We start from the raw sequence: 14,355 nt of genomic DNA, 5'->3' as shown, positions 1-14,355 counted from the left end.
AGTATCAACAATGCCTTTTGTGGATGATACACTTGTGTGGCTGCTGTATTGAGAATAATCAGTGGTCTTATTGTAATCCCTTTACATTGACTGTTGTGTGTTTGGGGTGGGGAGGAGGTTAACATATTGTGCGTATCAACAGATCGACTACAATCAGTGAGACACGTCTGAAATGCGCCTGTAGTCCATGGTAGTCTGTATTTATCTAATAAATTGTTCATTGGGCGCACACACCAGGACCGTGGTATTTGACCCTGGAAAATATCACAGCCGAAACTCCGCAGGCGTTCCTTCACTTTCCGGGGGGGAAACGCGCCACTGATGACGTGATTCTTTCTTCTTACCACACAAACACACCACCAAGACTTGCGCCGGGCTTTTGTTTTGCATTGCTCCTCCATTTGCATGCAATTCTCAGGTGTGTTTTTTTCCCCCAGCGCCACGCTTCAGTCCCCGTGAGCCTGGCGCGCGCAGATACACGCGCATACACACACGCACACGCACGCCTCCTCGGACGCTCCCGCTCGAAACGACTTTCCGCGTTCGGAAATCCCTTCAGAAAAACCTTCCTTTGTTGGGAGAAAAAAAACAAACAAACAAAAAAAAAGGGCAGGAGGTATTTATTTTTTCAGCCCCACGTACAGGGGGACGTCCCCAGTTACCCCACGCAGGAAGACAGAAGAAGCGCGCGAGGCAAGCAGGACTGCGCGCGCTAAAAGGCTTGAGCGGTCGAGAAGGGGAAAAAAGAGAGGCTCGCCGCGAAGCGTGCGCGTGTGCGGTGTGTGCGCTCGTATACGCGGGTGTGTGCGTGCGTCCCTGCGCGCGTGTTTTTTTTCTCTGCGTGTGTGAGAGAGAGAGTGTCCTCGCTCGCGGAGAGAAAGAGAGGAGGGAGGGTTAAACGGAGCGGCAGCTGCGGTTTTTAGCGCGCCTGGCTTCCGTGCTTTCAGCATGTCGGAGGTGCTGCCATACAGCGAGGAAAAAATGGCTCATTACGGGAACGACGGCGACGACGAGGATCACCTCTCGTTCACCTGTCGCCTGCAGGACACCAACAACTTCTTCAGCGGCAACCAAAACAAGCGACCACCCAAGCTTGGCCAGATTGGGAGAAGCAAACGAGGTAAGGTCGTTGTTTGTTTATTTGTTTTGATAATTATTGTTTCTTTTTTTATTAATGGTTTGTTGATCATATTTTTATGTTCATGCTCATGCGTCATGTATTTGGTGCGCAATTTTTCATGCGCCATTCATGTTCCAGTGCTCTCAGGGTTTGCATTCTGCCTCACATCACAGGACATGACAGGATTTCGCACTTGCATTATCAGTCAGACAACAGAAATTCATTCTGAAGCCATCCATATGCACGCATCTGTACAGGAGAATGAGTAGCAGACTAGAACATGTATGAGCATGTGTGCATCCCAAACCCCCCCACGTCTCTCAACTCTGTTCTCCTCTCTGCCTTTTTACAGTAGAGGAAGATGGTGATGCTGAGGGGCTGGAGAAGGCGGCGGACAAGTCGTCTTCGTCTGCGTGAGTGGATTCCAAAGACACTTGACCTTTGATGTGTGTACCCAAAGACATTGTAAAGAAGCACCCCCCTCTTCCATCTGGCAACCAAGCACGTCACACTCTTGCTCTCCGAACACCCTCTTTCCATCGAACAGGGATGGCTGATGGACAATGCGGCGGGCATGCACGGGAATCTGGACGAAAAGTGGGCCCAGGAATGGGAAAGGGAATACTGTGTTTTCCAAACTTCATTCGAGCTATGTGCAATGAGGGGGGCATTGCCTTGTTTAAGCAAGGCTGGCCTGTCCTACCGGGATATAACGAAGCAATTAGAGTGACTGAGCAAATTGTACCATTAACATCGAACCAGTATCTTCTTCCCCAAAGCTGTAGTTCCGAGGCTTAGCTGAGTCGCTGGCTGATGATGTTAATGGTAAAATAGCAATGTCGACTTCTCTTCCACCGTGAATTTCAAAAGGAGATTCACTATGTATTTAAGATAAAAAAGGCTATTTATTAAATCTTTGGATACCTTTTTTTGCAGTGTTGGAGGTCTGAGCAAAATTTTATAGAGAATGACAGGAAAATCCTAATTTTCCTTTTATGCTTTTTGTTTTGGATGTAGCTTGACTAAGGAATTACCATGGTCTACCCCAAATATACCCCTGCACCCCCTGTATCCCCCACTTCTCCCACCCCGAACCCAACCCTCCTTTCTTGCTATTTCATGCATTCGATGTTTCTAAGCTGACAACGGTTAGATCAGGTATAACGAGTTAAAAAAAGCAAAAAAAAAAAAAAAAAAAAAAAAAAAACAAAAAACAGAAACCTTACTGTCGCATTACGATTATTATTGTACTACATATTTACCGTAGGTGTGCCAATTAATCATGACAGAAATATGTATTTCTGTGCTCTCTTCACACGCACAGTTTTATTAATATTCGGTGTTCATGTTTACAGGGCTTTTTTCATACTAGTGATGTACTTTAGTCATGCATGAAGAACCTGACGACCTCAAGAGAATCTTATATAACAGCTAATGTTGTGTTGATTTCACAGAAAAAAAGTTTCTACGGGAATATCTGTAATATTAAAGATTTTGAGAAATGGAATGAGAAAAAAAAAACCCTGGTTTTGTCACAAATATTTCTGCATTGGGGTAAATCAATGTGTATTGTGTGTGTGTGGTGTTTTGGGTGCGTTGTGTTTATATAAATCCAGGGGACGTGACATTTCCGTAACACGTGTTGAATGATTCATGTTATGGGAAGTGCTTTTGTCAGAGTGAAACATTTTAAGGCTGGCTGTCTGAGATTGCAAAAACACACACACACACACACACAAACACACACACACACACACACGAGGGGTATATCTGTAGAAGGTCTATAGAAGGATGCTGGCATAGAGCTTTTTGTGCTTCTGCCACTCCTTTACCAGTCTGGGCTTCACACTCATTCAAAGCACATGGACTGGATAGGCTGCCATGGCAACAGATGCACCTTGTGCTCGGCACTGTCAAAAGCTCTACGCTGTAGGAAAAGCAGGCACGGATCACGCCTAGTGTGTGTCCTCTTACCAGCAGTGCCCATTTTCTGTTCAAACAATAGTTTGCTATTCCAGCATTGCACTGCCATGGATCTAATGCTTTCTGCACAAAATGTTTCCTTCTTGGCTGATTACTAGCATTCCCAAAAGGATGCACTTGTTTTTTGACTATTAAAAATGGACATACATGATATAAACCATGAATTGGAATATTAAAAAAGGAGTACCATCCAAGCAAAAAAAAAAAAAAAAAAAGGTCAGCGAGGGGTCAATCTGGCACCAGGAGCACTTCTTGAAGGGTGGCAATTAGGGGGATATGAAGATGTAAACGAGAATAGCATTTAGCTCTCATCAGGAGCCCTTACGTAATGCTTTGGGGAAGTCACCCCACCCCACATCCACCCCACCCCACCGTGGCACACAGTGAAAGCACTGTGTTAGAGACATGCAAATAGTGCGAAGCTGAGTGAGATTTGCATTTCACTGCATGCCTTTTGGCGTGGTGCACGGGGCCACCCTCTTGATGATGAATGGAAGTGTCCCATTCTACCAGGAAAAATGAGTAAGTCACTTAAAGGGAAAAAAAGGTTGCTGGGCAAAGCAGGGTAATAAACCAGAACAGGAATCTATTTGGGTTTAAATACAGGGATCCAGGGAAGTTTTGAGGAATCGTGATAGTAACCAAACACACGTTGCCTGAATTTTAAATACTATACACGCCCTGATTTTTTTTGTTTTGTTTGTAATACAAACAATATACATGCATATTTAAAAGTCATAAAATCTGCACTCAAGGCATGCATGGCACAAAAAGGTGACCACCAGGGAACTCCACAGGAGATACCCAAAAATTGACTACCCTCTCTATCTCTGAAAGTGCAATACGAAATGGATATAATATTATATATGAGGATAAGTTTCTCCAGAACCCTTTAGATCCTCTGAGATTTCAATCTTTTATTGCCTTCCCCATTAATTTCATTGCAGATGTGCATTTAAAAACACCCTAAATACATTCTGATTAAAAAAAAATGAAGGTTCCGACTGCGTGATAAAACAGTGTCAAACTGTTTTACTTTAAAGACGTCTCATTACAGGATCTTGTGGATTTGTATGGAGGGTTGCTTGTTGTTCTGAAGCTGAGGGAAGCGAGTGCGTGCTGCATGTACACCATGCATGCCAGATAGAGACACGCTGTTGGCTGACTGGACTGTTTCCATGGCAACCATTACAGGTTTCAGCTCCGCTTGCTGCTGCAAAGTCATGGGGGGGTGATTTGGAGGGAGGGGGGTATGTGATGGGGTAGCATACAAGAGAAGTTTTTAGAGAGAGAGAGAGAGAGAGAGAGAGAGAGAGAGAGAGTTTTGGTGCAGAGGCTTTAAATGGAAATGGTGTCTGGATAATAATGTGCTAACTACATACTATGTCTTGTGTCTCTTTTAGTCGTTAGCATGAGTGTGTGAGTATGTACCATTTCAATACAGGTGACAGTCCGTGGAAATGAGAAAGATACTGAGTTTTATTGGGGGCTTCATTTTTTAGGCTCTGGAGATGAAATTATGACAGTATGTCTGTGTGCAGGGAAAGGTGCTCTCATCTCCTAGAATGAAACTGGATTTAGTTCTTTGTTCACTGCAAAAAAAAAAAAAAACAACAAAAAAAGGAGGAAAGGTCCCTCGACTGTGTATGTGAATGGAATAATCTAGATTGCATTTGCATTCGCCTCAGTGCTCGCTATACAGAAAACAAGCCTCATAACAGAAAAGACTTATGAAACAACCATAAGCCTAGTTAGAAATGTGCAGAAAAAATAATAGTTTATTGACTTTATAAAGTATAAAAACAGTTTGATATATGTACTGACAGAAAAGTTTCAATTTGCCTCCTTTAATTTGTCTTTGCAGTAAATCCATTAGGAGAAATCTTAAAAAAAACACCTCCTAACAATGACAAAACAGAGCACTCATCACGAACCATGTTGTATCTACAAAAATGATCATAACATTTTGCACATAATTAAACAGACTGGTCCTATTGTCTTCATGCCACAAGATGGCTGCGGAGTCTACGTGAGTCTCTTGAATAAAAGATGCTGGCCCAGATGGATGTCCACCGTCGGCTCTGGCAATAAGCCCAAAAAACTATGAGCACATGGACACACGTTTGGCAGTTTCTCTTGAAATTGGAAATAAATCATGTCCCTGTTAATAAATCAAAATTTACATTTAAAACTTTTTTTTTATTTTATGATGGCTCACCTAGAGAAATATTAAGCAAAGCAGGAATCTGATTTGGTCAATCGAAAAAGATTAGAGCAATAATTATGCAGTTCAGAGTAGCACGTAATGCAGCGTTGATGAAAACTATTCTTAATTAACCATATATTAGGTTTAGACGGTGGTCTCTGTAGTGAGATAGAGGCCAGGGAAGTGTTAAGTATCAACTCTATAAAGGAAAGCGATGCATTATTGAGAGAGTAATAAGGCAGGGACTGGCTGTGTGCTATTGGAGAATGATAGCTTGTGTCAGAGGCTGATCAAACAAATTACCAGCAATTTGCCCAATGTACAAGTCTGAACAACTCTGAGTTGTTTAGTTTTTCATTTTCTTGCAAATAAATGCTGTTTTTTCAAAAGAGAGAGTCAGATACAACTAAACCTCTGAGCTGTGTGAGTGATAAACTAGTGATAAACACAGAAAAATATTTGGCTGGCATTATTACTCACAGGTACATATATCAGTAAAAGCAAAAAAACTCTGATCTGTAGAAATTTGTCAGTTTGGACTCTTAATTACGGTGGCCTTTATGTGCAAAACACACACAATAAAAATCAAAAGCAAAACAGTAAATCGAAATTTTGTTCTGTTTTTGGTTTTACTACTGTAGTTCACTGTTGTTCACAGTACCACTCTCTGCTCTGACAGAATGCCCACTACAGAGCTTTGAACTGTAATTTCTGTCTAAACATCCCAAAATGATCAAGCAACAAGGCTCTAAAGATTTTCATAGACGAGGTTATAAAGATGAATGGAACGAATTCCTTCCTCTTTTATTACACCATCTGTTATAGCATGACGGCCCAGTACACAGTGTTTAGTGGAATGAAGCCAGTTAAATTGAATACAAGTGCATCCACAATTAAAACAAAAACTGCATTACTCTATGTCAAGATGTTTGTGCCATTACGTAAATTTTTACCTATTTATGAGTTTTAATAAAAGAGATTAATTTATTAATTTGTTCATCTTTATTTTCAGTGTTCTTTGTTTCATTTGTTCTTTCAGTGGCAAAGACTGGTGTGCTGAGATTCATGACTTTCTTAAACAATCCACAGTTTGACAAAAAAATCGAAATAATCATACACATCCTTACTTTTCAGGGGACATCTTTCTTTCTGCAAATATATTTCAACGTCAGTGGCTATGATAAAAAAAAAAAAAAGATGTAGGATGGAAGAGTCTTAAGGTTTCTATTGGATTGGACTTTTCAGAATGGAATTTGAATAAAACGTGGAGAGAAGTGACGTAAAAACCTGAACCTCTGTATCTCTTCAAACTCTACACCTAAGGAATACTTTGAGTACAGTGTATACTACATAAAGTGTCATTTTTTTTGGCTAGTTAGTTAGTTTGTTGACTCTGGACACTGTGATGTGATTATAATTGGAATGAAAAGATGAGCTGGTGTTCGATCCATATAGAGTAGGACTCCATAGTCAGGTAATCATCCACAACACTCACATCAAACACAGAAGTTTCTATCTTCTATCTTCCAATCCAATATTGATTATATATTCACTCTGAAACCCAACTTGATAGTCTATGTTCCAGACAGAATTTTATTACAGTTGCAAGCATGGTCTTTCTGTTGATTCAGAATCTCACATCAGTGCCATAATAAAGACGGCAGTAAAGGTAATACAAAAAAAAAAATCTCCTCAGTCCATAAATGAATGCACTTTGCTCAGAGGAGTTACAAAATTCATGTGGACCGATCCATGTCCTTCAGCTGCTTGCTGAAGGGTACCAGCTGCTACCCTTAGGCAGAAGTTAAAAATAAAATACTTTAAAAGATTTGTTTGTGCCTGCTTCACCTGTTAAACAGCCAGTTGTAGGGAACTGCACAGTTCCTTTAGGTTGTGTTGAATTGTAGAAATTTGAAAAAGCAAATTGTAAAATGTGAAATAACCACAGCCCGGTTAGGAGACTGTGCAGTAGCTGCAGGATTGTGAAGAGTTTGTGAAACAACAGAATATATGCAAAAAATAAATGGGCTTATGCAACTCCAGAACTGTGTATCAATTGTGAGGCAGTGCATTATGGAGCTTTAGAATAATTAAAAGATTGTGGGACAGTGTAACAATTATGATGTTGTGAGATCACTAAGTAATAGGGTGGTTACAGGGTGGTTTTAGGATGGCCAGCTGTATAACAATGTGCCTTTACTTCAGATAATGGCACTTGTAAATGTGATGCATGTATAGCCCTGACTTTTTTTTGTTTCCGATTTTTTAAATAATACATAAAAATATCAGTAATCTATCAAATATTTAAAAAAAATGTTATATATATATATATATATATATATATATATATATATATATATATATATATATATATATATATATATTAATATTGATTTAGTAATACTGGGTATTAAGTACTATAAGTAATATAAATAATATGGGAAAACAAACATGTATACTCTTTTTTTAAGCATTTTATGTATTTCATACTATTCAACTTAAATTTAAGTTAAACCTTAACAGGAACCACTAAAGTTGACGGATTTGTTTCTAGCCGGATGTATACGAGTGCAGCGCATTTTCCGTGACGGCGGCACGCCATTGTATGAATTCGCTTTCTTTCAGCCCTTTAATTAAAAAAAAAGAAAAGCTTTCCGAGTTCAGCGCCAAGTTGTAGAATCCAGAGACGTTTATCTTAAAGCAGAAATATTTGAATTATATTTACGGACATGGCTACGGATTCCTGGGCTCAGGCTGTGGATCAACAAGAAGCTGCAGCTGAGTCGGTGAGTTCGAGCTTCACTTACTAAAAAAATGTTTTTTGTTTTAAGTAACTAGAAAAACGTTAAATTTGATTAAGTTGAACTTTCTTAAGATTTACTATCTTACTACTTAGCTTGCTTTGTAAACTCCAGCTAAAGTGAAAGCTAATGCTAATGCTAAGCTGCTTCAGCTTGTTTGCTAACTGCTAATCTGTTACTCGTGCCAACTTTCACTTTCAGGGTTTAAATTCAAGCGACTTTTTTTTTTTTACATCTTTGTTTCCTTCACATATTTTATTAAGAATTAGCCAGCTCTAATAATGCTAAATTTTATACTCGGAAGCTTTTGGTTAAACCAGTAATTTAAGTGTTTAGCTCGCTAATGATGCAGAGTTACAAACGGCTTCCTCGTGGAGATGTAGCGCACTACATAGTATTCACAAATATATTACTCTTTATTATATGAAGTGGACTTGTATAGAGAGGAGAGTGGTTTTCAGGCTTTATCCCCAGCTTTTACACGGTTTTGCTGGTTATGGCCGATATAATGTGTAATAAGTTTCATTATGGATATCTGTATATATATCTGTATTAATACATTAATTTTATAAATGTCTGTATTTTGTTTTGGTTTGACAGATAAGCACCCTTCACTTAAATGAAAAGGAAGACAAACCAAAAGACAAACCAAAAGCAGAGCAAAATGGTAAATAAATAGCACATTATTTTCAGCTTGTTAAAGGTTGTATTCGTTTTTTATTTATCCACATTTTTCCTTTACAACTTGTGCGATTGATAGTTTAATTTTTGTCTCTAAATGATTGTAAGCAATTACATCCACTCTGGGTTTTAATCAGGTGCAAAGGCTGCGGGTGAAGGAGGGAAGACTGAGGAGGAAGAAAAAGGTCTCCCACTCATCACCACCACAATACACATGAATACTAAACTCCTATACTGGTCTCTGTGAACATTTAAAAAACTGAATTTGAGATTTCATTCTCAATGTAATGTTTCTAGAGGACAAAGCGGCTCAGTCACTGTTGAACAAGTTGATACGAAGCAATCTCGTGAACACCACCAACCAAGTGGAAGTTCTTCAGAGGGATCCGAACTCTCCGCTTTACTCTGTCAAGTCGTTTGAGGAGCTGCGTTTGTAAGTATGTGAGGAGGTTATGAATTTACCAGCAGTTTATTCAACTCCTATGCATTTATGTGTAAATTAATTTGTTTTTTTAGGAAGCCTCAGCTACTTCAAGGGGTTTACGCCATGGGTTTCAACAGACCTTCTAAAATCCAAGAGAATGCCTTGCCCATGATGCTTGCAGAACCGTATGTACATCTAATTAATTCAGTTCACAGTTTGTTGGGTACACTAACTAAAATTAATCATTTAAACTGAGCACTTGCAATGTACTGAGTAACTTGCAATGTAAACTAATTATAGTTATGTACATATTTTTCAATCTATATATTACATTGTGTGTGTATATATAGCTTAAAAACGCTTATTTTACAAAAGCGATTCTGCCCAAAGAAGAAATTAATTAAAAGCTGATAAAATTGTTTAGCAGTTGTAGCTATAAAACTAGAATTTACAATGATGCCAGAGGTCGTACTAAAGTAATTTGATGTCAGGTTTTCTGGAAGCCACAGCATGTTCAGATGGCAGTGCTCCTGCCGCAGAGACATGACATCATTGTATCAGTGCCATGATTGAACTATTATTGTACTACACTGCACACTAGACCCCCCCTTTTTTCCCTTTAATCATACTGTTTAGGGATGTTTTTTTTTGCCATTTTGTGCAGTCTTAGATGCTGATAGTTTTTTTTTTTTTTCCTAGAGCAGCAGTCCCCAACCTTTTTTGTACCATGGACCAAAAAAGGTTTCACACGACAATTTTTGTGTTTAATTCTGAAAAAAAAAAGAACTATAAAATGTTAACAAATATATAATAATTTGTATATTGCTATTATACATAGATGATTAAATTACTAATTGAATTATTACATAAATAATAAATATGTAGCTCACCTCCATAATGCAGAATATGTGGGAGGTTCATTTTTGATATATATAAAAAAGGAAAATAAACATTAAAAAGGTTTTATTGTTTCTGTGTGACCAGATGATCCACAGCCTGGTACCGGTCCATGGTTGTTGGGGATCCCTGCTCTAGGGGGTCAAAGCTAGCCATTATATTTTAAGTTTATTACAAATATCCACGCTAATTCCACACTAATTTTTTGTCCAGCCCACAGAATCTTATAGCGCAGTCTCAATCTGGTACGGGTAAAACTGCTGCCTTTGTCCTGGCCATGCTTAGTCACGTGGACCCCAGCAACAGATGGCCTCAGGTATATATTTTACTTTACATCAACATACAGGGATGTCAGGTTGTCTAAGCACATAAATCAGACCTGGGGTTTTTTTTTGTTGTTGTTTTTTTAACTAAAGAATATATTATTGTGCTTTCCGCATTTAATTTGTACCTTAACAACATTGGTGTCAGCAGGATGTTGCTTTGCGTGATTAATCCACCACATTGTGGCAAACATATTGTGCAAAAGAACGGTGTCCAGTCTGGCAGCCCCTGCCTTTAGTGGTGGCAGTGGACATGCAGACTAGACGCAGATTAACAGCCATCCAGTAAAGGGGATATTTCCCAAACAGGACTTGGTCCTAAAGGCAGGATGGGACACACATTTAATATATTTAAATACGTTTTATCTTCTAAACAATGACTGGAATAATGATACAGAAGTACTAATTTATTCTATGCATTTTTTTTTCTGCTTTTCCAACATGTTTGATTCAATAAAAAAAAAAATCATAAAGGATATTTTTTAATTCATTTTGCAGGGAGCACAATAATATATTAACTTCTAATGAGTTATATCATAACTCCTAAAGATCACAACAAATGGTACCCGCTTCTCCATTGAAGCATTGGATCTTGGACTGTAGAAATATCTGCTGTTTAGACTAAAATAAGGTGTATGTCATGAAAGCAAAGACATCCTTCATCTTGTTTTTCTTTGTTTACCTCCTAGTGCCTGTGTGTGTCGCCTACATACGAGCTTGCCCTCCAGACGGGCAAGGTCATCGAACAGATGGGCCAATTTTACCCTGAAGTCAAGTTGGTGTATGCCATCCGAGGAAACAAATGTGAGGCTTTATGTTTATCAGGTCACATTCATGTTGTCGGTAATGAAATACTGCCCAGTATCCTTTAAGAGCTTGCACATCTAAGACATTGATAGTGGACTATGATTGGTAAATGGATTCTATATAATGGTAATGATTTCTATCTGAAACATGCTAATATGACATCTCTGTTTGTGCAGTGGAGAGAGGGGTGAAGCTCCAGGAGCAGATTGTGATTGGCACCCCTGGCACAGTCCTGGACTGGTGCCAAAAACTCAAATTCATCGACCCAAAGAAAATTAAAGTGTTTGTTCTGGACGAAGCAGACGTCATGATCGCCACACAGGGTCACCAGGACCAAAGCATTCGCATCCAGAGGTGTGCATACAATCGGTGTTTCAGTACGCTGGGAAGGATGTAGTTTAAATTATTTATTAATGCACACAATCTTTCATTATGACTATGGAGTTTACATTTCTAAAGAAGCAAATTTATGCAAGTGGCTGCATTAAAAACAGATCCAGAAAGTTTTTTATAATGCATAAAAATAATTTAATATTTAAAGCATTCATTTAAAATATGATTCAAACCCAAACTCAGTCATAACCCAAAAATGTTTTAATTTTCAACACAATTTCTTTTCCCCAGAATGTTGCCCAAAAGCTGCCAGATGCTCTTGTTCTCAGCCACGTTCGAGGAGTCTGTCTGGAACTTCGCCAAGAGGATCATCCCTGATCCAAACATCATCAAACTGAAGAGGGAGGAAGAGACTCTGGACACCATTAAGCAGTATTACGTGGTGTGCAACAGCAAGGAGCAGAAGTTCCAAGCCCTGTGTAACATCTATGGTGCCATCACTATCGCACAGGCCATGATCTTCTGTCATGTACGATTAAAAACTAATCCTCTCTGCTGGACAATATGTATTGTTCTGTTAGACTGAAAAGTTGAATTCTCCGTCTGTTTCCAGACCAGGAAAACGGCTGGGTGGCTAGCAGGAGAGCTGTCAAGGGAGGGCCACCAGGTGGCGCTACTCAGTGGTGAGATGCAGGTGGAACAGAGAGCAGCAGTTATCGATCGTTTCCGCAACGGCAAAGAGAAAGTTCTGGTCACTACGAACGTCTGTGCCAGAGGTGACTTAGACTTTCTTGGAGAGGAATTAAATATTTTTGTTTTAGTAATTTGCTTTGAATATAAAATTGCAGTTTATTCAAAATGAAGCATCATGGGTTTGTATAATCTCATCTCCATATGAATTACAGGTATCGATGTGGAGCAGGTCTCTGTGGTTATTAACTTCGATTTACCCGTGGATAAGGACGGAAACCCTGACAACGAGACGTACTTGCACAGGATCGGGCGCACAGGGAGATTTGGCAAGAGAGGGCTAGCAATCAATATGGTGGACAGCAAGTTTAGCATGAGCATTCTCGAACGCATTCAGGAGCACTTCAGTAAGTTAAACCTGTTTACTGAGCCTATCAAAACCTGTTGTAAATGCAATGGTTTCCTACAGTAGAAATATAAATTCGGTGATATTTCATGTTTAAACACAGACCTTTGAATTGCTTAGAATAATTTAACCTGCGTTCACACCAGCACTGATGAACGGACAGGTCTTTATGTAAAGAAAGAAAGTGGAAAACGACTAGGATTGTTCCGATTATGATTTTACTCAGTTTTATGCAAATTAGTTATAATGCTGTAAAGCAACAAATCCAAATGTTTGCTCAAGTGATTTTTTTTTTTTTTTAACAGTCCATACAGCATGATTTGTCCTTTCTTTTTTTTTGATAATTTTACAATTGTTTTTCTGTGGTTTTCCAATTTTTTTGTTTTTTTTCTTAATTAAAAATTTTTTTATTCCACCATATCTATTTTATAAGTTTAATGTGGCTCACAAGCAGACCTGGTTTGCTATAAAATCATGCATAAAATATACCCAAAAGGCCACAAATTCTAAATCTGTATTTTTTTCCCCCCCGCCACAGATAAGACAATCGAAGAACTGGACACGGACGATCTGGACGAAATCGAGAAAATAGCACACTGAGGAGAGGGACGCATTTCAGCAGTGGTTTTATTCCTTGGGCTGGGATTAAAACTACTCTGGAGCATGTGCAAATGTCTTATTTTAGTTTTTCTTATTATAGGTTTTAATGTTACTGATTAATGTTTCACTCGGACGTTACCGGCGTTTTGTGCTTCTTAATAAAAACCGAATGTTCAGGCTATTTTGTTGTGTGAGTAAATAAGACTCTAGGACACTATATTTGTACATTAGCCTACTGAGCGTTTTGATCAACTTAGAGAAAATATTGTTTTTTTCCATGACGAAATCTTTTGATTCTGCATTTGCTGTATTGTGAAATGCTAATTTAGGGGGGAAACAAGTAGAAATTGCATTTTTAATGTATTTAAAATATATTAGGGTCTGGATAAATTTCTCACCAGACAAACCTCTTAATGAGGTATCGATTATCTTCAGTTGTTTGAAGAGATTTTCTTTTTGTTGAATTTGGTGTTTGGTTTAGAACCTCAAAGAACATCAGTGGTGATGGTAATGGTAGCTATTATTGGCTTTAATCACTTTAAACAAAAATGATGCCAAAAATCACAGCTATATAAATTCAAGGTTTTGATTAGCCGAAGTCTGGTGGCTGTACAGATTTGTACACCCGTACACCCTAAATGTAAAATTTTAAGTGGCATCACACAAAGATTGTACATATAAAGCAATATTGGTTTTTAATTAAGAAGTACAAAGAGTGACATTCTCAGTAAGTCCATTCAGAACAGGAAGGAAGGGGCAACTTGTGGTGATAAAGGTGCTGTGGTGGAGCTTTTGTCCGGCGTGCTTTTGACCCATGAACACATCCTCTGTCCTATTTCAGGGTAGTCATTCTAGCAAATTGTTATAGTCTGATACATTTTGTATCACAATTAACACAAAAGACTGCATCTTTTATTCATTTACATGAAGTGCTTTAATTAACAAGTCAATATGCAACTGACTGTGAAATGTTCGCTTTACAATAGTCAAAGTTCATTTTGTTTTGTTCCCCCCCCCCCCCCCCCCAGTTAGTCATTCATCAAACAGAGCCTTAGCTGAGGTGCCAACACTACTGACAGGCAAA

General features: G+C 38.7%; 2 protein-coding genes across 2 annotated transcripts; both read left to right on the top strand.

Moving 5' to 3' along the window:
- Positions 1 to 354: 354 nt before the first annotated feature.
- On the top strand, positions 355 to 2,756 carry camk2n1 (calcium/calmodulin dependent protein kinase II inhibitor 1). The gene is made up of 2 exons (XM_046874537.1): positions 355 to 1,120; positions 1,473 to 2,756. The coding sequence occupies exons 1-2, from the start codon at positions 949 to 951 to the stop codon at positions 1,535 to 1,537; spliced, it is 237 nt and encodes a 78-aa protein (XP_046730493.1). The 5' UTR covers positions 355 to 948; the 3' UTR covers positions 1,538 to 2,756.
- A 5,101-nt stretch (positions 2,757 to 7,857) lies between these two features.
- ddx19b (DEAD-box helicase 19b) lies at positions 7,858 to 13,452 on the top strand. The gene is made up of 12 exons (XM_046875076.1): positions 7,858 to 8,095; positions 8,711 to 8,777; positions 8,929 to 8,976; positions 9,089 to 9,224; positions 9,308 to 9,400; positions 10,326 to 10,428; positions 11,125 to 11,239; positions 11,419 to 11,596; positions 11,867 to 12,104; positions 12,189 to 12,351; positions 12,481 to 12,672; positions 13,210 to 13,452. Exons 1-12 carry the CDS (start codon positions 8,039 to 8,041, stop codon positions 13,269 to 13,271), a joined length of 1,452 nt encoding a protein of 483 aa, XP_046731032.1. The 5' UTR covers positions 7,858 to 8,038; the 3' UTR covers positions 13,272 to 13,452.
- Positions 13,453 to 14,355: the final 903 nt, after the last annotated feature.

This window comes from Silurus meridionalis, chromosome 19, assembly GCF_014805685.1.
Source record: "Silurus meridionalis isolate SWU-2019-XX chromosome 19, ASM1480568v1, whole genome shotgun sequence".
Classification (NCBI taxonomy): Eukaryota; Metazoa; Chordata; class Actinopteri; order Siluriformes; family Siluridae; genus Silurus; species Silurus meridionalis.
Note: the sequence above shows the minus strand (reverse complement) of the source record. Positions and strands in the feature narration are given on the sequence as shown.